Below are 27,962 nucleotides of genomic sequence, written 5' to 3'. Positions count from 1 at the left end.
AAAGATCTTTTTGCTTTTCAGGCTCTAGTGAAGATCAAACTATTCCTATGCTAGTAACGGGACTGAAGGGTTTAAAGGTCATTGATGTTTCCTGTGGAAGTGGAGATGCTCAGACCCTTGCAGTGACTGAGAATGGTTAGTAGCAAAATTTAACTACCACAGTTGTTTAAATGCAGGCAAGCCTGGAGACATAAATTTAAAAATTCTCCAAAGCCAAGCAGGATGCCGGTCCTAACACATGGGTGATATCATCTGATGGATCCTGGCACGGAAAACATCTCAAACTGCTGATTACAATGCTTATGAATGTACTCTACCTAAAACAGATTTAAGAGATTTTGAAATGCAAGTTGATACATGTATTAACATATTAACTAGGAGTGCCAGCCCCTTGGATGCATATAGTTACTTAAGCAGGCATTAAATGCTACAAAGAAACCTATGCTAATTTGTTTTAATTGTAAAGATAAACCTGTTGTAACAGTGATAGACTTGGGAAGAGCAGCTATCTCTCTTCAGTGAATGTGCTGGTAATAATTTTGGATGTTGAAAAATTAAAGTAGTTTAAAAATAATTTCTAGTATCACTGTTTTGTCTACCATGCAGTCTCACTATGCCCTCATTTAGCCAGCTGTGACACTTTCCCATCAGTAGAGGCCTCCAGTGAGCTTTGATCTGAGCTCCCCGAGACACTACCTCTCAGGCAAACTGACTCAACCTGTGGCGCGGGCTCCTCTTTACCAGGGGTCCTCAGCAAGCTTCATCTCCAGCCTTGCCAAGCTTTGCCTTGCTGCTCGCACCACACCCAAGCTCCAGCCCCATTTAACCCTGCTTTGCTAGAACCTAGATGCCATTTTACGGAGTCACCCTTGGTTCTCTGAGATGACCACTCTTACCTTTTTGGCCTTGTGGCCTCCAGGGCATTCCTATGTCTTGCTCTTTGCTTTACGGGCTATCTAAGCCTTATATTGCCTTGTGGCCTCTAGGCCTTTTATTTATTTATTTTATTTATTTTATTTAGAGGTTTCTTATATACCGAGGCACGTTTGCAAAACATCACCTCGGTTCACAATGTAACATAAATTAGCAACAGGCTTTACAATAATAACATTAACAGGTAGGGATTAACAAGGGCAGGGGAGAATAATACGAGAAATATATACAAATGTACAAGTTGATATTAACAAGTAGGTTAAAATTAACCTACTTGTTGATATAACAACAATATCAACCTACAAGTTGATATATCAACCTACAAGTTGATATATCAACCTACAAGTTGATATATCAACCTACAAGTTGATATATCAACCTACAAGTTGATATTAACAAGTAGGTTTATATCTTGCTCCTTGCCTTGTGGCCTACTCAAGCCTTACCTTGCCTTCTGGCCTCTGGTACTTCTGTCCCACAGACACAAGCTTTCACCCAGGCACCCATTCACACCCTCAGACACAAGATCTCACCCAGGCTTCCATTCACACCCATACACACAAGCTCTCACCCAGGCTTCCATTTACACCCATACACACAAGCTCTCACCCAGGCTTCCATTCACACCCATACCCACAAGCTGTCACCCAAACACCCATTCACACCCAAACACACAAGCTGTCACCCAAACACCCATTCACACCCAAACACACAAGCTCTCACCCAAACACCCATTCACACCAGCTTTCAGCCATGCATCCATTCACACCCACACACACACGCTCTCACCCAGGCTTCTATTCACACCAGCTCTCACCCAGGCACCCATTCGCACCCATTCACACCAGCTCTCACCCAGGCACCCATTCACACACAGACACACCAGCTCTCACCCAGGCACCCATTCACACACACACACGGACACACCAACCCTCACCCAGGCACTCATTCACACACACACACACACACACACACACACACACACACACACACACACCAGCCCTCACCCAGGCACTCATTCTCACACACGGACACACCAGCCCTCACCCAGGCACCCATTCACACACACACACACCAGCTCTGACCCAGGCACCCATTCACACACACACACACACACACACACACACACGGACACACCAGCTCGCACCCAGGCACCCATTCACACACACACACACGGACACACCAGCTCGCACCCAGGCACCCATTCACACGGACACACACGGACACACCAGCTCTCACCCAGGCACCCATTCACACACACACACACACACATACACCAGCTCTCACCCACACACCAGCTCGCACCCACCCACACACACACACACACACCAGCTCGCACCCATACACACACACACACTCACACACACACACACACGGACACACCAGCTCTCACTCCAGTTCTCACCAAAAACTTCTTCCTTCACTGCAGGGATGGGCTCCATTTCTGTTGTGGCTTTACTCCAGCGGGCCTGCTTTTTTTGCCGCCACAGGAATGGGCTCCCGTGATGGCCTCGGTCGGGGTCGGGTTTCCTCTTTGCCGCCACGGGGATGGGCTCCTGTGGTGGCCTCGGTCGGGGTCAGGTTTCCTCTTCGCCGCCACAATCCTGTAGTGGCCTTGCTTCGTCGGGGTCAGGTTGTCCTCTTCGCCACCATGGGAATGGGCTCTTGTGGCGGCCTTGCTTCATGGGCTATTCCTCCAACCCCCGGGCTAGGCAATGCCTGCCTCACCGGCCAATCAAAGGCTTCCTCCCTTCTTCGTACTCCCACTGGCAGGTAGAAAGGAGGAGGCTTCCAATTGGCCTGCACGGGGGCAAGCAGAATGAAGGAGGCTTCCCATTGGGCAGTGGAAGTAGGAAGAAAGGAGGCTTCCAATTGGTCCGTGGGGGCTGGAAAAGGGAGAAGGAAAGTAGAATGGGGCAGAGGGACACCGGGAGACGTGACACACTGGTTGTCACGACACACTGGTTGAGAAGCGCTGTTCTAGGGTGATGGTGTGCTTGGTACCTGCTGGCCATTGACAGCCGCTGCCCTAGATTTTTGACATCATGTCCCTTTTCTTTCGAAAAGATGTCAAGGTTTTAGTGAATGCCCTTGGTGCACGAGCACTATTTCTGTCACGGACCCTTATGATAAATGTATCCTCTGCCTGGGTGCGTCGCATGATATCTAGGCTAGCAGCAAGTGCACTCAGATGCCCCCCAAAAGGATGCCAGGCCTAGTTGGAGATGATGTCCCAGCTCTTCAGGCACTAGAATATCGATGTATCAGAAACATCAGAATTGTGGGAGCTCGGAGCTGTGCCAATGGCTGTCGTCATTGATATTGATGGGGTCATTGGCTCTTTTGGTGTTAATGGCATCCTCGGACATCAGGTTCGGCCTTAACACCAGAGAACGACCAATATGAGCATTGAGGGATGTCGAAGAAGCATTGACATGATGTCAGAAAAGGGGACACACTAGCCTCAGCCCCCAAAATGACCCCATGGTGAGGAGCGCCCATCCTATATGGTTCCCAGGGGTTTGTCATGCCCTCCATAGGTCCCGATGTTCGCCACTGATCCTTCTTTCTGTTCCAAAGAGGATCTGACTAAGCTTTGGCGATCTTTGAGAAGGAACTGGAAAAGCGATTCCAGCTAGCCATGGAGAAGGTGCTGCAGGGCCTCGGCTTTGGAGCAATGATGCCACTGGAGCTGGCACAGTCTCTCCTCAAACCACTGCTTGAATCCCTGTATGCACTTATGAGAGCACTACCAACACGTTTAAGTTTAACTAAGTAAGACAATTGGGGGGGTCTTTTCAAACTGAATTGCAGATACAGGGTCCTGAGAACAACCTTGACCAAGAGCTAACTGTTTAACTCCCGCCCTCCCTGCCCCTCTACCCACCCTCCCCTGGGGATGAATTTATGATATAGTCTGCCTGAATACATAATTGGCAACAATATAGGGTGGAAATTTGGTAATTCCTCAGGTGCTACCCATCTAATTTACCAGAATGAGGACTATTCAATGCAACAATTGTGGAGCCTTTATATTGAGGGAAATCATCTGGAAACTTAGGGCTTGCCCCATATGTTCAGAACTATCTTCCCTCAAAAAAGAGCTGGCTAAAGCAGAATCAGCGGTAATAAAGAAACTTTCACCCACTCCACAGTACTCTAAAATTAATTCCTCGTTACTGCAAAAAAAAACAAAACAAAAAACCAAAAAACTCAAGGAAAAAGAGGTTTACAGTGGGCTCAGGTAGGATAAGTCCTGTGACCCACAGACACCCATTCTACACAATTGTGCAGCCCACATGTCTCTTCCCACCCCCCCCCCCCCCCCACTTACACCCAAAAGGCAAAAGGATTATGGTGGGCTCTGGTAGAGTAAGACCGGTGATGCGGAAACACATGCTCTCTCAAGTGGCACAAGTACAAAACACCTTATCTGTATCACATAAATATAACGCTATGGTGAAAGAGATTGACGTGGTATCTGAAAAGAAAGAAGAAACACAATGCATACAGAAATTCTAAAATACAATCATTAACCAAACAAAAAAGCTCATTGTGCTGGGTGACTCTGTCATCAGAGGAACTAATTTGGAACTCTTCTAGAGGGAAACACTACAGTTAAATGCCTTCCAGGATCATCGGCCGGCAGAAGTGCTATTCAGATAGTCAAAATGATCCGAGAAGAAAGCAAAGACTGTAATGTTGATATCATCCATCTGAGAACCAATAACTTTGCTAGTAACAGCATCCAAACGGTACAGAGAGATTTTCAGTCTCTAGCGAAGCAGATTAGTCATATGGCAAAACCATCACCTTTTCAGAAGTGTTACCTGTTCAGGGAAAGGGGAAGGAGAGGTTAAGCCATATTCATAACTTCAATGTATGTCTCAAATCCTGGTGTAAGGAACAAAGTTTTGGATTTATTGGGGCTGGGGCCGTGTATGGAACAATAAAAAGCTATATGTCAAAGATGGCTTACATCTCTCTGTGGCAGGAAAAAGGATCCTAAGAGATAAATTAAAATCCTATTTCATAAGGCATTTAAACTAGAAGCCGGGGGTGGCAGAAAGAAATTAGAATGTCACTCCCCAAATACAAGGGTGAATTGGAAAACAAAACTCAACTAAATAAGTCACAAAAGGAGTCCAAGAAAAGCAGTAACCTGAACGAGAAAAGCTGGAAAGCTAACACAAATGCTCGTAGTTTGGGCAATAAAATCCCAGATCTGCAAGCCCTAATGGTAGAGGCGGACTTGGACGTTGTTTCTGTCACGGAGACGTGGTTCACGGAATCTCATGATTGAGATATGGCAATACCGGGCTATAACTTATTAAGGAAGGACAGAGATGACAGGAAAGGGGGAGGAGTGGCTCTTTATGTCAGAAACAACATCCAAGCATCTGAGCTGCAAGGAAGATGGGGCAAAGAAGAATCACTATGGGCTGACCTAAAAAGAGATGATGGGGCATTTTGTTGAAGACTTCCAAAAGATGGGAAAGAAGGGAGAAGCGATTGTTGGAGATTTTAATCTGCTGGATGTAGACTGGAGAATCCCTTCTGCAGAATCTAGCAGTAGTAGAGAGATAGTGGATGCCCTGCAAGGGACTTTGTTTAAACAAATGGTAATGGAACCCACGAGGGAGGGAGCTATACTCTATTTAGTGCTCACTAATGGAGATAATGGCTCTAATGTCCAGGGGGGTGCCCACCTCAGCACCAGTGATCATCAAACGGTATGGTTTCAAATCACAAATAGGATACGGAGAAGTAGCACGAAGACCCGAGCTTTCCAGTTTAAAAACATGGACTTTGATGAAATGGAGAAGTACCTGGGAGAAGAACTAGAAGGCTGGGAGAACGAGAGAGATGTGGAGCAACAGTGAACCAAACTAAAAGGAGCAATTACCAAGGCAACTAATCTATATGTTAGAAAAGTAAAGAAAAGCAAGAGAAAAATGAAACCTATCTGGTTCTCAAAGGAGGTGGCTGATAAAATAAAAGCTAAAAGAACAGCGTTTAAGAAATATAAAGGATCCAAAAGGGAGGATCACAAGGAAGAATATCTGGTGGAACTGAGGGAGACAATGAAAGTAATCAAGAAAGCGAAAAGTCAAGCGGAAGAAAGGATTGCCAAAGAGGTAAAGCGAGGTGACAAAACATTTTTCAGATACATCAGTGAAAAGAGAAAAGTCCAAAGTGGTATACTGAAATTGAAAGGTGAAAAGGATCAATGGGTGGTGGAGAAGATGAAGAAATGGCAGAAATATTAAACGAATATTTCAGTTCGGTGTTCACTAAAGAAGACCTCGGAGAAGGACTGTCGCTAATAAACAAGAAACTGGAGGGGAGTGGAGTAGATGAAACTCCGTTTACAGAAGAGAAAGTATGGGAAGAGCTAGGAAAACTGAAGGTGGACAAAGCCATGGGGCTGGATGAGGTTTATCCCAGGATACTGAGAGAGCTCAGAGATGTGCTGTCGGCTCCGCTGTGTGACCTGTTTAATAGATCCCTGGAAACGGGAGTGGTGCCGAGTGATTGGAGAAGTGACGGTGGTCCCGCTTCACAAGAGTGGGAGCAGAGAGGAGACTGTTAACTACAGGCCAGTTAGCCTCACCTCGGTGGTGGGAAAAATATTGGAGTCACTGCTGAAGAAAAGAATAGTGAACTATCTACAAGCAGCAGAACTGATGGACCTCAGGCAGCATGGTTTCACCAAGGGAAGGTCCTGTCAGACAAATCTGATCGACTTTTTTGATTGGGTGACTAAGGAATTGGATTGAGGAAGAGCGCTTGATGTAATCTACTTGAATTTTAGCAAAGCTTTTGATACGGTCTGCACAGGAGGCTTATGAATAAAACGAGAAGCTTGGGTGTGAGTGCCAAGGTGGTGGCCTGGATAGCAAACTGGTTGAAAGACAGAAGACAATGTGTGATGGTAAATGGAACTTACTCTAAAGAGACAGCAGTGATGAGAGGAGTGCCACAAAGGTTGCTGTTGGGACCGGTCCAGTTCAATATCTTTGTGAGCGACATCGCGGATGGGATAGAAGATAAGGTTTGTCTATTTGCAGATGATACTAAGATTTGCAACAGAGAGGACATGCCGGAAGGCGTGGATAGATTGAGACTGGATTTAAGGAAGCTGGAAGACTGGTCGAAATTATGGCAGCTGAGATTCAATGCCATGAAGTGCAGAGTCATGCATATGGGGTGTGGAAATCCGAAAGAACTGTATTTGATGGGGGTGAAGGGCTGATGTGCACGGACCAGGAAAGAGACCTTGTGGTGATAGTGTCTAACGATATGAAGTTGGCGAAACAATGTGTCAAGGCGATAGCTAAAGCCAGAAGAATGCTGGGCTGCATAGAGAGAGGAATATAGAGTAAGAAAAGGGAAGAAATTATCCCCTTGTACAGGTCCTTGGTGAGGCCTCACCTGAAGTACTGTGCTCAGTTCTGGAGACCGTATCTCCGAAGGGACAGAGACAGGATGGAAGAGGTCCAGAGAAGGGCGACCAAAAAGATGGATGGTCTTTATCGAATGACTTATGAGGAGAGAATGAAGAATCTAAATATGTATACCCTGGAGAAAAGGAGGAGCAGGGGTGATATGATACAGATGTTCAGATACTTGAAAAGTTTTATTGATCCAAAGACAACGACAAACCTTTTCCGATGGAAAAAAATCAGCAGAACCAGGGGTCAAGATTTAAAACTCCCGGGAGGAAGACTCAGAACCAATGTCGGGAAGTATTTCTTCATGGAGAAGAGTGGTGGATGCCTGGAACGCCCTTCCGGAGGAAGTGGTGATGAAAAAAACTGTGAAGAATTTCAAAGGGGCGTGGGATAAACACTGAGGATCATAAAGCCTTGAGGATGGGAATGAAGAAACGAGGTATGGGGTGGCTTGGGGGAATGAAGGCTACTACCTAGTGATTCAAACCATATTTAGTGGTTAATGAGACTCCAACATTGTTCTATGCTCAACGGCAAGAGGAAATGTGGAAAAGAGGATTTGCATTCAGGGAGCAACCAACAAGGTAGCACAGTCTGAGTAAACAAATAAGCGTGAGAGTAGCTTGCTTGTTGCGGCGGTTACTACCCTCAAACCAATTAAGCCTGATACTTCACTCTCAATGCATATCCAGTGTAAATCTGCTTCAAAGCTATCTCTGCTTCAATGGCAGGGGGAATGAAGATTAGAGGATTTACATTCAGTCAACAACCAACAAGGACTGAATTGCACAGTCTGGGTAAACAAATAAGTGTGTAAGGAACTCATGTCATGATACACTTCAGCGGAGAATTCAAGAAAGGATGAACAAGAAGTTATGCACTGGAGACTATCCAAATACTGGAAATGGAGAGTGGACTTCTACTCCTACATGACCAATATTGCAAGGTTTTTGAAAATAAGAAATTAATGGAAGTGCAGCTTAAAGGTGGGATCCAGCAGCTAACCCAGAAGGAGAAGGAGCTGAGAGCCTTGAGGTTGCAATTGGAAGAGAACTCTGAGAGGTACCAATTAAATTTATTGGGTGTCCCACCGAATTGCCCTCCTTGCTGGGCAGACTGGGTGGATCATTTGGTCTTATTTTGCCGTCATTTCTATGTTCTACTTTTATATGTCTTACTACCGTTTTACGCCTAACTTGCCAATTTTTATCATTTAGGTCTACTTTTAATTTTTTGAACGATGCAATTTTAGCTTTAACTTTTTCTACCATTAAAGCATGCTGATGCTTGTTTGGTCTTTCTTCAACTTTTTTTAATGCATGGATTATATTTTATCTGGGCTTCCAAAATGGTAAGGCTGATATTCAAAGCATATTTAGTGTTAAATAGTCAGATAAGTAGGACTTATCTGGTTATGTTCAGTGGCATTAGATAGCCAGATAAGTCACTTATCCGGCTGTCTAAATAGCCAGATAACTTGTGGTCTGGTAGTAGGCGAATCGAGGCTGAAATACCTTACCAGTTAACTGGAGAAATAGTGATTTTTGGTCTTATCCAGTTAAGTTAACTGGATAAGTTTCATCTGCCTTAGAGCTGGTCTAACTTATTTGGATATAACTTATCTGACTAAGAAGAAACTTCTACATGGATATTCGGCAGCATAGCTGTGCCACTGAATATCCTTTGTAATTTAGCTGGATAACTTAGATTTTTAGGTTTAAATTGATTTATTAATGAAACAAACAACAAAATTGTTCAAGAATGTATGCCATGTATTTGGTTCTGATGCACATCATACCTATATAAACAAATAGTTGTACCAGTGAAAAACCTCTTATTACCCAAACCTCCCCTTATTATCCAGTTCCCATAAGACAAAAACTAACAAAATGATTATGAACTGTACTCAATCTTTAAGAACCATGCTGCTTGCCCTGTGCATTAAGGAAGATATATAAGGCATCCATGTGTTCAAAACTTTATTCTTCTCCCACTATGATCTTAACTTGCCAGAAAGTAACTCCATAAGTAGTAGATTATGCACACTATTACATCAATACATAGAAGGTGCATGTTCCTGTCTCCCAATAGTGTAGAATAGCCTGTTTGGCCAGAAGAAAAACCTTAATTCTTAATTTCTGCATTCCATTTCTGTCAATGATAAAACCCAAAGAAGGACCATCCTTGCATTGAAAGGAATTCTTAAGGCAAGAACTTGCTCCATATACTGAAATACAAGTTTCCAGAAAGCTTGGATCTTCTCACATGTCCCAAATTGCCCACTCCTAATTATTTTTAATATACATATAAAATGGTATTTCTAAATATTGAGTTACACTAATCCACCATTAACAAGGAGCAAAATCCCGGATTAATAAACCCATATTCAAACTGATCCTAGAAAATCACCCTATATATGGGAAAAAGTGTCAGAATAGTTTTAAAGTGCTCTTATAAATCCATAGGTACTTTAAAACTATTCTGATACTTTTTCCCATATATAGGATGATTTTCTAGGATCAGTTTGTATATAAGAATTTCTAAATATTGTTCATGCCTCATGCAAACTTTTAACCTTTGCAACTGCTCCTTATAGTTTTTCAAAATAATTTATTCATTATATAGTAAGCTTTCTTTTTAAAGATATATTCTCCTGCAGTAGTTTGCCTTAATGTCGTCCCTCCAGTGATTATGTCAAATTTGATTGCATAATACACCAGTTCCACCGAATACTAGAACTACAGTAGCTGTCCCTTTCGTGAGTTCCCAGGACCACCTGCTCCAGGAAGTAGTCATTTATTGCTTATAAATCGCTCTCTAGTATGTCCCAGTGAAATACTGAACCAGTTAATACTGGGGTAATTGAAATCTATTATTATTGTGTTGCCAGACTTATTAGATTTTTAAATTTTGGCTAGCATTTCACTTCTGTTTCTTCATCTTGGCCAGGAGGCTGGTATTCTGTATTCTTGCTGAGACTGCCTCTGAGCCTCTTCCTTTCCATGTTTGCTTTGATGTGTTTGTTTCTATCATATCTCCATCTTCAGACAAGTGTAAATTATACGTCTTGTATTTTGGAATTCTATAAGTCACTTTTTTTTTTTAAATTCTATCCTTAAATATTTGTACAGACAAGGTAGGATTTTGTTCCATTTGATATTGCAGTTAAGGAGATAACATTTAATGAAACCATGGGACAGTGACAGGATAGTCATTTTAATGAAATATCTTTGCGGCAGCAAGGCTTTGCAGCAGTGCAAGAATAGCAACAAGTCATTTCCTACATTTAACCCAGTTTTTCTTCTTAGTTTTCTCTTTTCTGTTACCTCCATGTATTTCTGTACTGAGAACTTATCTTTAAAAAAAAAAAAAAAAAAGATTAGAAAAATAAACAAAACCACATATACTCTAGTATTAATTAAAATACTCAGTTGACCACTTGCTTAGTTGTTTTTTTATAAGGCTTTAGAATATAATTGCTGAATTCAAGATACAAAACTTCTTTCCTCTGCAGGTCAAGTGTGGTCCTGGGGCGATGGCGACTATGGAAAGTTAGGCAGAGGAGGCAGTGATGGTTGCAAGACACCCAAACTGATAGAAAAGCTACAGGACCTGGATGTTGTAAAAGTGTGCTGTGGGAGCCAATTTTCTGTTGCTTTATCAAAAGTTGGTCAGGTCTATTCCTGGGGAAAAGGAGACAATCAAAGGCTTGGCCATGGAACTGAAGAGCATGTCAGATACCCCAAACTCATGGAAAGTTTGCAAGGTATGTATGATGAGCAGCTGTTGGAGATGTTTGAGTTGTAAAGGCACATATTTCTTTTTTTTTTTTTGCTTAATTATTTCATTTGTTAAATATTTAATAACTGTAATCAGTGTTAAGCTATATATATATTCTAGATTTACAAGGTGAAATCACAACTAGTCAAAAGGGCATAATCTAATTTTGTAAATTTCTCTCTTCATGATTATTTTTAACGTTGACTTTTTTTAATTTATGAATTCTGGACATTGTTTATTAAGTTTAGACATTCGAAAATGGTTGCTTTACTTCCAAACAATATATTTCTTCTAAATAATTCTATTCATTACTTTTTAATTTTGATTTCACAGGTTCAAAATTAGTAAATTGGGATAATTTTCTTTTTTCCGAGGACAAGCAGGATGATAGTCCTCACATATAGGTGACATCATTAGATGGATCCCGATGTGGAAAACTTATGTCAAAGTTTCTAGAAACTTTGACTGGGCATACTGAGTATGCCCAGCATGCCCTATACCACATGTCCATGCGGGGTCCCTCTTCAGTCTTTTTTTTTCTCCTCTGAGCTGTGAGCCCTAATGGTTTGTCTAAAAACTTGGTAATTTGCCTTGTGGAAAACATTGTTTTTTTTACTTTTCGTGGTCTGTTAAGAACATAAGAAATGCCATACTGGGTCAGACCAAGGGTCCATCAAGCCCAGTATCCTGTTTCCAGTAGTGGCCCATTCAATCACATGTACCTGGCAAGTACCCAAACATTGGATCAGAAGCTACTACATAATAGCTACTACATAATAGCAGTTTATGGATTTAACCTCCTTGGTTGGGGGTGCCTCGGTGCCCACCGGCCATCAATGCATGCTGCCACCGTTCTGTCCTACCCTTTTGTTTTGCCCCATCATGGCCTCGTCTGGTTTTTGCCAATGCCCCCAGTACCTGAGGACCATGTCAATTACTGATCCTCATGAAATATGCATCCTTTGCCTGATGTCCAGGGTTGCTGCTTGGGCATTGAGATGACTCCGAAGGGTCATCGACTTCAACTTGACAAGATGGATCAGCTCTTCGAGTCGAAGAAGTCCAAGCCAGTGGCATTGGCATTTAAGGACTGCAGTGCCGAACTGATGGACACCATGCCATTGATATTGGTGAGACCGTCTGTTCTGTCGAGGGTCGCCGTTGGATAGGGGCGATGGACATGGACCGTTGTCCGATCTCCTCTAAAACTGAGGATGCCTAGTTCTTGTCTTTGACCTTGGCATTGGGGAAGGACCAGGTCAACATCAGGAAAGTCTCCGAAGTATTGGTGCTGGGCATGGGGATGCACCAGCTTTTTCCACGGTGCCCCCAAAGCGACCCTGTGGTGGAGTGCCCTTCCTCTATCAATGCCCAGGGTCTGCGATGGTCTCCACTGGTCCCTGGTGCCAGTTGACGATCCCTCTCACGGGACTGAGGAAAGATCTGACCACCTCTCCTTCCTCCTAATCAGGGTTGACATTGGCAACGTTTTGAGGAGGAGCTGGAGCATCGAATCCACTGGTGGAGTGGGCCCTGCAGGGCCTTTGTCCTGTGGCACTAACAGTACCAGAGTCGGTGATACCTGACCTCGGAACTGCTTCTGGAGAAGCTCAATGTGCTCATCAGTGCATTACCAACCCAGCTAGTGTTTGCTCCTGGGACAGCACCGGCACCTGGCTGGGCACTGAGGCCTCCCCATACCGATATGGTGGTCATCGCTGGTTCCTCCGAGAAGGAAGCTCGGCTGAGGCTGGTCGGAGATACCAAGGCCTATAGTCCCCTGTTCAGTTCCATCGGTGCCTGCACCTATGGATGTAGAATGAGCAGCTAGGGGCCCATCCCCTGTGGCACACAGTGAGGATTACGGTTCCTATGGCACCTGAGGCTGTGATCAAATGGAGTCCTCCTCTGAGAATTCAGATAGTCTCCCGTCAGTCCCTTCTCCTCCAGATGAGCAAAGGAAGTCTCCGCCTGAGGACTTAAGAGGAGGATGCGAGGTACAAAATGCTGGAGATCATTCCGTTTGTGGAGCCTCCTAAGGAGATCATGGTGGTCCCGATGCACGAGCTCCTTAAGAAGTTGTGCTGAGGATTTGGGAACAGCTCCTCACAGTGCCTCCGGTTAATGAGGTGGATGGGGTTTATCTCATCCAGAAGGCTGCTGGATTCGATAAGTGTCAGCTGCCTCACCAGTCACTGGGGGTCAAATCCACCCTCAAGAGGACAAACACTCTCGGACCATTCCTCTGTGCCCCAGGGAAGACCCACAGAGCCATGGTCGCTCTTGGGAGGAGGTGTTCCAAGGCACCATGCCTATTGCCTGCATCACTGCCTACCATCTTCTATATGAGCCAATAATCACAGGACATCTGGAAGTAGGTGCAGGAGGTGGCTGAGCAGCTGCCTCAACAGCAGTAAGACACCCTCATGTCGCTGGTGCACAAAGGTCTGAAGTTTGTAAACACGAAGTCCATGTGACCTACAATGTTTTCAAAATGGCATCGAGGGTCTTTGCAGTGGGAATCCGCGCCTGCAGAATGGCATAGCTGCGGGCCTTGGATATCCGACCAGAAGTAAAGGAATTACTCACTGAAGTGCCGAGTACTGGAGAGAATCTCTTCGGACATAGGGGGAGGGACCATCATGAAACCGTCCAACAACTCTCTGCCAGTACTCCAGACCCATCTTCTTCCTCTAAGAGGCTGTTGATGCCGGGGCTAAGGAAGTACTATTCTCTGCCTCCTCGATCTCGTCAGCACCATCATAGCTCTCGTGGCTGTCCTAGGCAGCAGAGAGCTCCCAAGCTCCAGTCAACTCCAGGGGACGGGTTTTTGAGTGGGCCATAGGGAGTGTAAGACAGTTGCCTGTACATGGCTCAATGGACCATCCGGTTGGGGGCAGGCTGCACTTCTTTGGCCCAGTGTAAACTCTGACTAGTGGGTTTTATCCATTGTCTGCCAAGGGTACCAATTAAATCTATTGGGTGCCCTACCAAATTGCCCTCTGTGCCCATATTGGGGGCCGGTAATGCATCAGGAGGTACTGCAAACAGAGCTTTCTTCCCTCTTAATGGCCAGAGTGGTCGAGCCCATACCACCAGGACAAAGAGGGTGGGGGTTCTACTCCAGGTGCTTCCTGATTCCAAAGACTTGAGGGCCTTGAACAAGTTTCTAAAAAAAAGAAAAGTTCAAGATAGTTTCCCTGGGCACCTTTATCCCCTTTTGCAAAAAGGGGACTGGCTATGCTCTCTCGACTTAAAGGACGCATACACCCATATCGAAACCGTCCCCGGTCACAGGAAGTATCTCCGATTTGTGGTGGGAAAAGAGCACTTCCAGTATCTAGTGTTGACGTTCGGGCTCGCGTCCGCCCAACAGGTGTTCACAAAATGCCTGGCCATGTTGGCAGCATACCACCGCAGACTGGGAGTGCATGTTTTCCCCTATCTGGTCGATTGGCTGGTCAAGAGTACATCTCAGGCAGGGGCCACCAGGTCCATTCACTTGTCCATTTATGTACCCTTGGCAGACAATTCACTAGGATTCATTCTCAACTACCCAAAGTCCCATCTCAGTCACCTCAATTGGACTTTATTGGATCCTTGCTAAGGCCTTTCTGCTTTGCCAGAGGGCCATCTCCTTGGTGACCATTGCTGCAGAGGTTCAACAGAGCCAACAGATATCAGCCTGGCACATGTTGAGGCTGTTGGGCCACATGGCAGTGACTGTCCATGTCACTCCATTGGCATGCTTGGACGTGCGCAGAGCCCAGTGGACCCTGATGTCACAGTGGCGCCAAGCCACTGAGAGCCTCCAGGATTGCATCCGAGTCACCCCATCTCTCAGGGACTCTTTGTCCTGGTGGTGGATACTTTCAAATCTGGAATAGGAGATTTCCTTTTGGAGTCTCCCTGCCATGGATGCATCCTCTCTGGGTTGGGGAGTTCATTTAAATGAAACCAGGGCCTGTGATCCGCTCAGGAGCGTTCTTGGTAAATCAACTTCCTGGAGCTCCGGCGATCAAGTAGGCGCTATAAGCTTTCAGAGATGAGCTGATCAAGAAAGTTGTCCTGATCCAGACTGACGACAAAGTAGCCATGTGGTATGTGAACAAGCAGGGAGGCACAGGATTGTACCTCCTGTATCAGGAAGCTGTTTAGATCTGGTTGTGGGCCCTCATGGGATGCTGCTCAGGGCCATGTAACTGGCCAGGATGTAGAACCTGGTGGCAGACAGTCTGTGTTGATGCTTCAGACCCCACGATTGATCCCTAGACCGGGAGTATCAAATAGGATATTTTGCCTTTGAGGGAGCTCGGACGTAGATCTGTTTGCATCCCCCTGCAACTGGAAGGTATTTCGTTTCAAATCCCTGTCCGTCAGATGGCAAACCAGCCTCAGATGCCCTGGCCCATCATTGGGGCAAGGGTCTTCTGTACGCATATCCTTGAATTCCCTTAGTGGTGAATACTCTCTTGAAGCTTTTCGAGGACAGAGGGACTATGATCCTCATAGCCCCTTATTGGCTGAGACAGGATTCGTTTACACTGCTGCAGGAGTTATTCATCTGGAAACGGATCAGTCTGGGCACTTGGCCAGATCTCACCACGCAAGATCAAGGCAGGCTGTGACATACCAACCTGCAGGCCCTGTCGCTCACAGCCTGGATGTTGAGAGATTAATCCTGCTGCTGCTTGATCTTTCTGAGGATGTGTCTCAGGTCCTGTTTGCTTCTAGAAAGCCTTCCTCTAGAACGTCCTATTGATTGAGGTGGAGGAGGTTTTCTGTGTGGTGTGAGCTGAAGGCCCTAGATCCATTATCCTGCTCACACAAAAACTGCTTGATTATTTTCTACACCTATCGGAGGCTGGCTTAAAAACCAATTCTGTCAGAGTTAATCTTAGTGCAGTTGGCACATACTACCATGGAGTAGATGGTACACCCAGCTCTGTACAGCCTACAGTTGTATGCTTCATGCATATTTTAGTTGTGGTCAGCGAGATTCAGGCCATAGTAATTTATCCACCTTACACTAATTTTTATCATGACAAGGTTGTCTTAAGTAAATTCCTGCCTAAGGTGGTGACAGATTTCCATCTTAAACAGTCAATTGTCCTGCCAGTTGTCTTTCCCAGACCCCATTCGTACCAAGGCGAATGAGCACTGCACAGTTTGGACTGCAAGTGAGCTATTGCCTTCTATCTGGAGTGGACAGAAGCCCAAAGACAGTCCATTCAATTTGTTTCTTTGTCTCTTTGGCAACAAAAGAAACAATCTGCAATTGACTTGCAGATTGCATCTCCTTCTATTATACTCGGGTGGGACTGCATCTTGGGGGTCAATTCTAGGCTAATTCTCTCGTAGCCATGGCATTGTCGGTGGCCCACTTGCGAGCAGTTCCCATGAAGGAGATCTGCAAGGCTGTGACATGGAGTTCTCTCCACACATTTACATCACATTACTGCCTGGATAGGGATACCTGACGCGACAGTAGGTTCATCCACTCTTTCAAGTGGAATCTGTTTGAGGTGTAGAACCCAACTCTCCCAACCTAGGGCCTGTTGTTCGGCTGCATGCTTTCTCCCCACTCCCCACTGTTACCAACAGCACCATTGTTGTTGTGCCCGTTGGTACTAGGTTAGGTGTCTGTTGGTCCCCTTTTGTGTTGGGGAGCAGCCTATAGCTAGGGATTCACCCATGTGAGAAGGCTACCAACCTGCTTATCCTTGGAGAAAGCAGAGCTGCTTACCTGTAACACGTGTTCTGCAAGGATAGCAGAACACGTGTTACAGGTGTAAAGTTCCATAACCTTGTTCTTTGTAATGCCTCTTGGCAAAAATTTATGTTTCTGTTTCAATGTAAACCGATGTGATCTGTATTCCATACAGGAACACCGGTATATAAAAATCTAAAAATAAATAAATAAATAATGTTAGTCCTCACGAAACCTGCCCGCCACTCTGCGGAACTGGGTTTCTCTATTTTTTATTTTATCGTAATTTTTGTTACGAGACTGAAGAGTGAAAAAAAAAGATTACATGTAAATTACCTTTAAATGATCACTCACTGACACTGTCTAACTCTGTATTCACTGTGAGACAGTTACATTGTGTTATCTTCAGGATAAGACAATCATTACAACTGACACAACTAGTGAGTGCAGGAAAGATACAGAGATTCTATTTCTTGTAGCATTTGTACTGCAGTGACTTAAAAGCAGCCTTTTGCTTTCTGGGTGTAAGAGTTAGTGCGACTTATTTTCTTAGTGTACATAGTCACTCAGCAAGCATCAACTCACTGTGCTCTGTTTGACAAAAATGAGAAGTCTGGGTGTCCACACTTGGGTGTTCAAACATTATAACATTAAAAACCTGTTACCCACTAGACCTATTTTAATAGAGAGGCCTCTAAGAAAATTAAGAAGTGAATGATGACATAGACTTAATTGGCATTTCAGAGACATGGTGGAAAGAATATAACCAATGGGACAGTGCTATAACGGGGTACAAATTATATCGCAATGACAGAGAGGAGCACCCGGGAGGCGGTGTGGCGCTTTATGTCCGGGATGGCATAGAGTCCAGCAGGATAAACATCCTGCATGAGACTAAATGCAAAATTGAATCTTTATGGGTAGAAATCCCTTGTATGTCGGGGAAGACTATAGAAATAGGAGTATACTACCGTCCCCCCTGGTCAAGATGGTGAGAAGGACAGTGGAAATGCCTAAGAGAAAGTAGGGAAGCTAACCAAATTGGTAGTGCAGTAATAATGGGAAACTTCAATCACCCCAATATTGACTGGGTAAATGTATCATCAGGACACGCTAGAGAGATAACGTTCCTGGATGGAATAAATGATAGCTTTATGGAGCAATTGGTTCAGGAACCAACGAGAGAGGGAGAAATTTTAGATCTAATTCTCAGTGGACCACAGGACTTGGTGAGAGAGGTAATGGTGGTGGGGGCCGCTTGGCATAGTGATCATAATATGATCAAATTTGATTTAATGACTGGAAGAGGAACAGTGTGCAAATCCAAGGCTCTTGTGCTAAACTTTCAAAAGGGAAACTTTGATAAAATGAGAAAAACTGTTAGAAAAAAACTGAAAGGAGCAGCTACAAAAGTAAAAAATGTCCAAGAGGCTTGGTCATTGTTAAAAAATACAATTCTAGAAGCACAGTCCAGATGTATTCCACACATTAAGAAAGGTGGAAAGAAGGCAAAACGATTACCGACATAGTTAAAAGGGGAGGTGAAAGAACTATTTTAGCCAAAGATCTTCATTCAAAATTGGAAGAAGGATCCAACAGAAGAAAATAGGATAAAGCATAAACTTTGGCAAGTTAAATGTAAGACAAGACAGGCTAAGAGAGAATTTGAAAAGAAGTTGGCTGTAGAGGCAAAAACTCACATTAAAAACTTTAAAAAATATATCCAAAGCAGAAAGCCTGTAAGGGAGTCAGTTGGACCATTAGATGATTGAAGGGTTAAAGGGGCACTTAGAGAAGATAAAGGCCATTGCAGAAAGATTAAATGATTTCTTTGCTTCGGTGTTTACTGAAGAGGATGTTGGGGAGGTACACGTAATGGAGAAGGTTTTCATGGTAATGATTCTGATGGACTGAATCAAATCACGGTGAACCTAGAAGATGTGGTAGACCTGATTGACAAACTGAAGAGTAGTAAATCACCTGGACCGATGGTATAGACACCCCAGAGTTCTGAAGGAACTAAAAAATGAAATTTCAGACCTATTAGTAAAAATTTGTAACCTATCATTAAATCATCCATTTCCTAGGTGTAGCAGATGGACTCAAAACAAATGGGTATTGTGTGCTCGTGCTAGCATTAGAGACGGATCTGACGTCACACGGGTACATATACCCCACAGGAAGTGCAGCAAATCAGTAATTTCCGTCTCCAAAGCAGTTTGAGCTACCCCACGCTCGCTGAACATGTATCCAAATTCTAACGACTAAATTACTAGAAGAAACCTATTGAAGCAAGCCCCGCACTCCCTGCGGTGATACCAGGGCGGTCCACTCACCCAGTAGAGTTTCCCGAGCGGACTTCCGTGATCCCTCGGAGGTAAGAGCCTCAGTCCGGTGGCCGGTTCGCGGCAGGGACCTAGCCCCCGAGTGAGAAGGTCTTGGGCGCGGCTTGGCCCCCGAGCGAGACGAGTTTGGGCGGCGGCCTGGAGGCAGCCTCGGTCCCCGGCGGGGACTTGGCCCCCGACTGAGGAAGGGCTTGGGCGCGGCTTGGCCCCCGAGCGAGACGAGGTTCGGGAGCGGCCTTGAGGCAGCGGGCGCACTTCCTTATGCGCGGCGGTTGAAGGTACTCTCCCCCCGCAGCCGGAGATCGCCCAGGTCACAGCCGGGAAGCGCCGAAGACAAGGTAAGGCGTATATCTTTACTTGGTCTCCGAGGAAGTGTGGATAGCTGGGCCTGCCTACGAGGCAGCACGCCAAGGAGGTCGCCATTCTGCCTGCCTACTCTCCTTCACCGATAGGCGCTTGTTATCAGCGCGCGCGATAGGCGCACGTTGTTATCAGTGCGCGCGATAGGCGCACGTTGTTATCAGCGCGCGCGATAGGTGCACGTTGTTCGCACATTTATAAGGCACCCGTAGATAGGCGCACATTGCTAAGACGCCCGTGGATAGGCACACATTGCTAAGACGCCCGTAGATAGGCGCACGTTGATAAGACGCCCGGGGTTAGACGCACATTTATAAAACGCCCGTTCTAGGCGCATGCTGTTAAGCGCACATCATTGGGCGATACCGATTTCAGGCGAATGGAGCCCATGCGGCCGCAGAGCCAGCATCTCCAGAATCTGGCATGAAAGCTCTAAGCCTCTGCTCAGCATGCAACCTCAGAGCTACACAGAGCGAGGAAGCAGACTCACTATGTGCCCAATGTGAGGAGGCCATGGGAGTTCCAGCACAGGACCGGCCCCAGCCCAGCGGTTTCCTCAGGGAGCACACCGACTTAGCGGGCCGCGGTGAGCAACCAGGGAACCCGAGAGACCTGGTGCCCCTACGGCCAGATCCTGCTTCGCTTTCCTGGGTGGAATTATTCAAAGGGATTCACGCCTTTGTCCAGATGCAGTCTGCTCCTCGAATGGGTCTTTCCGTCCCGGTTGATCCGGCTCCTGGACCCTCGAGACCTAGGCGCGACCACTCGCTGCCCGACAGCCCGATTATGGGGATTCGGATTGCTCCCAGGTAAGTGAGGAGCCCCCCCAAGGAGGGTGAACTTCCCTCGGAGATAGAGCCATATCGGACCATGAGGCTCTTCTTTCGGAAAGAGGATCTCTCAGGCCTGGTCTCGCAATGTCTATCGGAACTGGCCATTCCGGGCCAGGACACCCCAGGGGACCCTAAAATGAACCCTCTGTTAGAGGGCCTGCGCCAACCGGCTCACCATTTTCCCCTCCTACAAGCAGCACAGCAGCTAATCGATCTGGAATGGAAGGCACCGGAGGCCTCATTCAAAGGGGGGTCGAGCCTTGACAGGCATGTACCCTCTGGATCCGGCGTCCAAGGAGCTGCTAGCATGCCCCAAGGTAGACTCCATAGTTAACGCAATAGTGAAGCACACCACCATTCCGGTTGAGGGGGGGAGCGGCCCTCAAAGATACGCATGACCGGCGCATGGACACCATTCTGAAACAAGCCTTTGAGGTAGCAGCCATGTCCTACGAATCGCGACCTGCTGCACCATGGTGACGCGCTCCTGTTTATTCCAGGCGAGAAATAACGCCCAGGGGACAGACATGGAATCAGCTCTCGCATTTCTCACTGACGCAGTCTCCGACCTCGTTCGTACGGCAGCCAAAGGAGTGTCCTCCTCAGTGGCAGCCAGAAGACAGCTTTGGCTCTGTCATTGGGCGGCCGACTCGTCCTCCAAGACGCGACTCACCCCTTTAAGGGTTCACTACTGTTCGGCAGCGATCTCGAGAACTGGGCTACTAGATGGGGTGCCTCTCCTTTACCCCGTTTACCAGAAGACAGGCCGAGGAGGAGCCAGCGGTCCTTTTCTAGACCTTCCAGAGGTAGAAATTCTCAGCGCTTCAACCCTTACAGGTCTCGCTATCGAGATCCTCGTTCCCAGGCCAGGAACCAGTCCTTTCGGACTAATCATAACAAGAAGAGAACCGGCTCGGGTTCCGGCCCCGGCCACAACCCACAATGACAATCAGCCGACCCATCCGGGGGTAGCAGCCATAGGGGGCAGGCTAACCCTCTTCTACCGCAGGTGGGTCGAGATTACTTCGGACCAGTGGGTCCTCGCCATCATCCGGGAAGGATATTACCTGGATTTCTTTCGGCTTCCGCCGAACAAGTTTGTGGAATCTCCTTGTTCGCCACTCAAGGCAGCGGCACTGGAAGTGACCTTACAGAGGCTCCTGGCCCTAAAAACCATAATCCCAGTACCTGCGGAAGAGGTAAATTCTGGGCATTATTCCATTTATTTCATAGTACCCAAGAAGGAGGACACTTTCAGGCCCATCCTGGACCTCAAGTCAGTCAACCGACACCTACGGGTCCCCAGCTTTCGCATGGAAACTCTATGGTCGGTCAAGAATTCAGTACAGCCAGGGGAGTTTCTCACCTCCCTAGATGTGTCGGAAGCCTACCTGCATATCCCCATCCATCGGGATCACCAGCGCTATTTACGCTTCAAAGTCCTGAATCAGCACTTCCAGTTCCGAGCTTTACCCTTCGGGTTAGCCACCGCGCCGCGGATCTTTACCAAGGTAATAGTAGTAGTGGCGGCGGCACTCAGGAAGGAAGGAATTCTTGTCCATCCCTACCTGGACGATTGGCTGATCAGGGCAAAGTCACCGGAGGAGAGCCACCGGGCAACCAACAGAGTTATAGCTCTTCTGAAAAGCCTCGGATGGGTAGTCAAAGTAAACAAGAGCTCCCTACAGCCGTCCCAGTCGCTGGAATACCTAGGGGTCCCATTCGACACCCGAGAAGACAAGGTCAGCCTGACCTCCAAGAGAAAATCAAAACTCCAGAATAATCTGCAGGCCCTGCTGAGTGCCAGCCGGCCCAAAGCTCGAGATTACCCTACAGGTCCTCGGCCTCATGGCATCCACTCTGGAGGTGGTGCCATGGGCGCGGGCTCATATCAGACCGTTGCAATCGCGCCCTTCTATCTCGATGGAGTCCACGATCACAGAACTACAAAACCGTATGCCTACCTCTACCGGCCAGAGTGCGGTATCAGCTACGGTGGTGGTTGCAGCCTGGCCACACGAGCCGGGGGTCAAGAATGTCCTCCCCAACCTGGATTCTGCTCACCACAGATGCCAGCCTGAACGGATGGGGAGCACACTTAGAGGAACTCACCGCCCAAGGGCGGTGGACCAGAGAAGAGTCGAGGTGGAACATCAACCGACTAGAGGCACGGGCAGTCAGGGCTTGCGTGCCTGCGATTTGCCACAGACTTCGCGACAGAGCGGTCAGAGTGATGTCAGACAACGCCACCACGGTGGCATACATCAATCGACAGGGCGGAACCAGAAGCCAACAAGTGTCCCTAGAAATAACTCCCCTGATGATTTGGGCAGAAGCAAATCTTTAGGACATCTTCGCCATCCACATTGCCGGGAAGGACAACACCACGGCAGACTTCCTCAGCAGAGAAAGCCTAAACCCGGGGGAGTGGCAGCTGTCACCCACAGTTTTTCAGATAATTGTGGATCGATGGGGGACGCCAGCCATGGACCTATTAGCAGACAGGTCCAACGCTCAAGTTCCCAGATATTTCAGCCGCAGGCGGGATCCTCGAGCTCAGGGGATCGATGCCCTGGTACAGTCGTGGCCTCAGGGGATCCTGCTATACTCCTTTCCTCCATGGCCCCTGCTGGGCGCCGTTGTTCACAGGATTTAGCGACACAGAGGCCTAGTTCTTCTAGTGGCCCCGGACTGGCCAAGAAGACCCTGGTACGCGGACATGAGAAGACTGCTGGCAGGGACTCCGCTACGCCTACCTCCGCACAGGGACCTGCTGCAGCAAGGTCCCATCCTCCACGAGGATCCAGCTCAATTCTCTCTTACGGTCTGGCCATTGAGAGGGCTAGACTGAAGGAAAGGGGATACTCGAGCCGGTAATAGATACACTCCTCCGAGCACGCAAGTTCTCCACATCACTAACATATATCAGGATCTGGAGAGTCTTTGAAGCCTGGTGCGACTCTCACAGCACCAATTCACATACCGCGAAGATTCCTATCATTCTGGACTTCCTACAAGACGGACTTCAGAAGGGTCTGTCCCTCAGCTCCATTAGGGTTCAGGTAGCAGCGCTATCTTGCTACGGTCCCAGGAGTGACGGCAACTCCATTGCCAAACACCCAGACGTTTCCTGAAAGGAGTCAAACGCATCCGTCCGCCACTGAAGTGGCCAGTGCCCTTGTGGAACCTCAACCTAGTATTGGAATTTCTAGCGGGGTCCACCTTCGAGGCCTGTCCCTCTATTTGCTAACCTTGAAGATGGTGTTCTTGCTGGCTGTGTGTTCAGCATGCCGCATCTCAGAGCTACAAGCACTATCCTGTCATGATCCATTTCTCAGAATCACTCCAGAGGCTATCCATCTTCACACAGTTCCATCCTTTTTACCCAAAGTGGTCTCACACTTTCACCTCAACCAAACCATATCCTTGCCTACCACGGAAGGTTTGAAGAAGTCAGAGGAAGGTCGACTGCTACACCATCTCGACATCGGCAGACTGCTGTCCAGATACCTGGCAATGTCAGAAGCAGTAATCGGAGAAAGTTCTTTTTTACTCAACGCACAATTAAACTCTGGATTTTGTTGCCAGAGAATGTGGTTAGTGCAGTTAGTATAGCTGTGTTTAAAAAAGGATTGGATAAGTTCTTGGAGGAGAAGTCCATTACCTGCTATTAAGTTCACTTAGAGTATAGCCACTGCCATTAGCAATGGTTACATGGAATAGACTTAGTTTTTGGGTACTTGCCAGGTTCTTATGGCCTGGATTGACCACTGTTGGAAACAGGATGATGGGCTTGATGGACCCTTGGTCTGACCCAGTACGGCATTTTCTTATGTTCTTATGTTCTTATGTTCAGTACGAAAGACGGACCACCTGTTCGCCCTGCACAGCGGGAAGAAGCAAGGGGAAGCGGCCTCACGGCCAACCATCGCCCGCTGGATTAAAGAAGTTATCAAGGCAGCCTACATAGAGGCGGGAAAACCACTGCCTCTACAGGTCAAGGCTCATTCTACCAGAGCACAATCGGCCTCTTGGGCAGAAGCTAAGCTGCTGTCGCCTGCAGAGATATGCAAAGCGGCGACGTGGTCCTCCCTCCATACCTTCTCCAGATTCTACCGTCTGGACGTCCAGGCCAGGGAAGACACAGCATTTGCGAGGGCAATCCTACAAACACGTCCTCGGCAGCCTCCCGCCCAGTCCGGGAGTAGCTTTTGTACATCCCATTTGTTTTGAGTCCATCTGCTACATGCTAGGAAATGTTGAGACTACTTACCTGATAATCTCCTTTTCCTTAGTGTATGCAGATGGACTCAGCATCCCGCCTGGCTGCCGGTATACATGGGGATTCGCCGACTCACGGTAAGACATGTTTTCTTATATAGGGCATCCACCCTGCCGGGTGTCGACGCTTTCCCGGCTGAGTACACTGACGGTCTCCAGCTACCATCAATTGGTCAGGGTAATCCTGTTGATTAATCGATCGGTCAGTCACACATATATCCATAGAAGCTTTGCAAGGAAGATTACTGATTTGCTGCACTTCATGTGGGGGTATATGTACCCGTGCTGACGTCAGATCCGTCTCCAACTGCTAGCACGAGCACACAATACCCATTTGTTTTGAGTCCATCTGCATACACAAAGGAAAAGGAGATTATCAGGTACGTAATCTCAACAGTGTACCTGAAGCCTGGAGGATAGCAAATCTAACCCCAATATTTAAAAAGGGCTCCAGGGGAGATCCGGGAAACTACAGATTGGTTAGTCTGACTTCAGTGCCAGGAAAAATAGTGGAAAGCGTTCCAAACATGAAAATTACAGAACATATAGAAAGACATGGTTTAATGGAACAAAGTCAGCATGGCTTTACCCAAGGCAAGTCTTGCCTCACAAATCTGCTTCACTTTTTTGAAGGCGTTAATAAATATGTGGATAAAGGTGAACCGGTAGATTTAGTATATTTGGATTTTCAGAAGGCGTTTGACAAAGTTCCTCATGAGAGGCTTCTAGGAAAAGTAAAAAGTCATGGGATAGGTGGCGATGTCCTTTCGTGGATTGCAAACTGGCTAAAAGACAGGAAACAGAGAGTAGGATTAAATGGACAATTTTCACAGTGGAAGGGAGTGGACAGTGGAGTGCCTCAGGGATCTGTATTGGGACCCTTACTTATAGAAACAGAAACATAGAAATGACGGCAGAAGAAGACCAAACGGCCCATCCAGTCTGCCCAGCAAGCTTCACATTTTTTTCTCATACTTATCTGTTTCTCTTAGCTCTTTGGTTCTATTTCTCTTCCACCCCCACCATTAATGTAGAGAGCAGTGATGGAGCTGCAACCAAGTGAAATATCAAGCTTGATTAGTTAGGGGTAGTAGGGGTAGTAACCGTCGCAATAAGCAAGCTACACCCATGTTTATTTGTTTTACCCAGACTGTGTTATTCAGCCCTTATTGGTTGTTTTTCTTCTCCCCTGCCGTTGAAGCAGGGAGCTATGCTGGATATGCGTGTAGTATCAGTTTTTCTTCTCCCCTGCCGTTGAAGCAGAGAGCTATGCTGGATATGCGTGAAGTATCAGTTTTTCTTCTCCCCTGCGGTTGAAGCAGGATATACATTGAAAGTGAAGTATCAGGCTTATTTGGTTTGGGGTAGTAACCGCCGTAACAAGCCAGCTACTCCCCGCTTTGTGAGTGTGAATCCTTTTTCTTCTCCCCTGCCGTTGAAGCAGAGAGCTATGCTGGATATGCGTGAAGTATCAGTTTTTCTTCTCCCCTGCCGTTGAAGCAGGGAGCTATGCTGGATATGCGTGAAGTATCAGTTTTTCTTCTCCCCTGCCGTTGAAGCAGAGAGCTATGCGTGAAGTATCAGTTTTTCTTCTCCCCTACCGTTGAAGCAGAGAGCTATGCTGGATATGCATTGAAAGTGAAGTATCAGGCTTATTTGGTTTGGGGTAGTAACCGCCGTAACAAGCCAGCTACTCCCCACTTTGTGAGTGCGAATCCTTTTTTCCACATTTCCTCTTGCTGTTGTAGCTTAGAGTGATGTTGGAGTCACAGTAACCATGTGTATGTTTATTGAATAAGGGTATTATCTCCAGGCAGTAGCCGTCATTCTGGCGAGCCACCCACTCTTTATTGACGGCCTCTTGATTTTATGGATCCACAGTGTTTATCCCACGCCCCTTTGAAGTCCTTCACAGTTCTGGTCTTCACCACTTCCTTCGGAAGGGCATTCCAGGCATCCACCACCCTCTCCGTGAAGAAATACTTCCTGACATTGGTTCTGAATCTTCCTCCCTGGAGCTTCAAATCGTGACCCCTGGTTCTGCTGATTTTTTTCCTATGGAAAAGGTTTGTCGTTGTCATTGGATCATTAAAACCTTTCAAGTATCTGAAAGTCTGTATCATATCACCTCTGCTCCTCCTTTCCTCCAGGGTGTACATATTTAGGTTCTTCAATCTCTCCTCATAAGTCATTTGATGAAGACCTTCCACCTTTTTGGTCACCCTTCTCTGGACCGCCTCCATCTTGTCTCTGTCTCTTCGGAGATACGGTCTCCAGAACTGAACACAATACTCCAGGTGAGGTCTCACCAAGGACCTGTACAAGGGGATAATCACTTCCCTTTTCTTACTCGATATTCCTCTCTCTATGCAGCCCAGCATTCTTCTGGCTTTAGCTATCGCCTTGTCACATTGTTTCGCCGACTTCAGATCATTAGACACCATCACCCCAAGGTCTCTCTCCTGCTCCGTGCACATCAGCCTTTCTCCCCCCATCGAATACAGTTCATTCGGATTTCCACTCCCCATATGCATGACTTTGCACTTCTTGGCATTGAATGTCAGCTGCCATGTCTTCGACCACTCTTCCATCTTCCTTAAATCCCGTCTCATTCTCTCCACTCCTTCCGGCGTGTCCACTCTGTTGCAGATCTTAGTGTCATCCGCAAAAAGACATACCTTACCTTCTATCCCTTCCGCAATGTCGCTCACAAAGATATTGAAAAGGACCGGTCCCAACACCGATCCCTGCGGTACACCGCTTAAAACCGCTCTCTCTTCAGAGAGAGTTCCATTTACCATCACAAATTGTCTTCTGTCCGTCAACCAGTTTGCAATCCAGGCCACCACCTCGGCACTCACTCCTAAGCTTCTCATTTTATTCACCAGTCTCCTGTGCGGGACAGTGTCAAAAGCTTTGCTGAAATCCAAGTAGATGACATCGAGTGCTCTTCCTCGATCCAATTCCTTGGTTACCCAGTCAAAAAAGTCAATCAGATTTGTCTGACAGGATTGAAATACTTTTCAATATATTTATAAATTATCTGGAAAGAAATACGACAAGTGAGGTAATCAAATTTGCAGATGACACAAAATTGTTCAGAGTAGTTAAATCACAAGCAGATTGTGATAAATTGTAGGAAGACCTTGTGAGACTGGAAAACTGGGCATCCAAATGGCAGATGAAATTTAATGTGGATAAGTGCAAGGTGATGCATATAGGGAAAAATAACCCATGCTATAATTACACAATGTTGGGTTCCATA

The 27,962-nt window shown here is 46.6% G+C and overlaps 1 protein-coding gene across 1 annotated transcript in view; it reads left to right on the top strand.

The window, feature by feature from the left end:
* LOC115092958 (E3 ubiquitin-protein ligase HERC2-like) overlaps positions 1–27,962 on the top strand; it is a 2,733,734-nt gene that overhangs the window by 367,685 nt on the left and 2,338,087 nt on the right. Inside the window, 2 exon segments of the mRNA XM_029604466.1 lie at positions 22–135; positions 10,903–11,154. Of these exon segments, the coding sequence (XP_029460326.1) occupies positions 22–135; positions 10,903–11,154 (366 nt within the window).

Source organism: Rhinatrema bivittatum, chromosome 5 (genome assembly GCF_901001135.1).
Source record: "Rhinatrema bivittatum chromosome 5, aRhiBiv1.1, whole genome shotgun sequence".
NCBI classification, from domain to species: Eukaryota; Metazoa; Chordata; class Amphibia; order Gymnophiona; family Rhinatrematidae; genus Rhinatrema; species Rhinatrema bivittatum.
The sequence above is the reverse complement of the archived record's forward strand: the minus strand, read 5'-3'. Positions and strand labels throughout refer to the sequence as shown.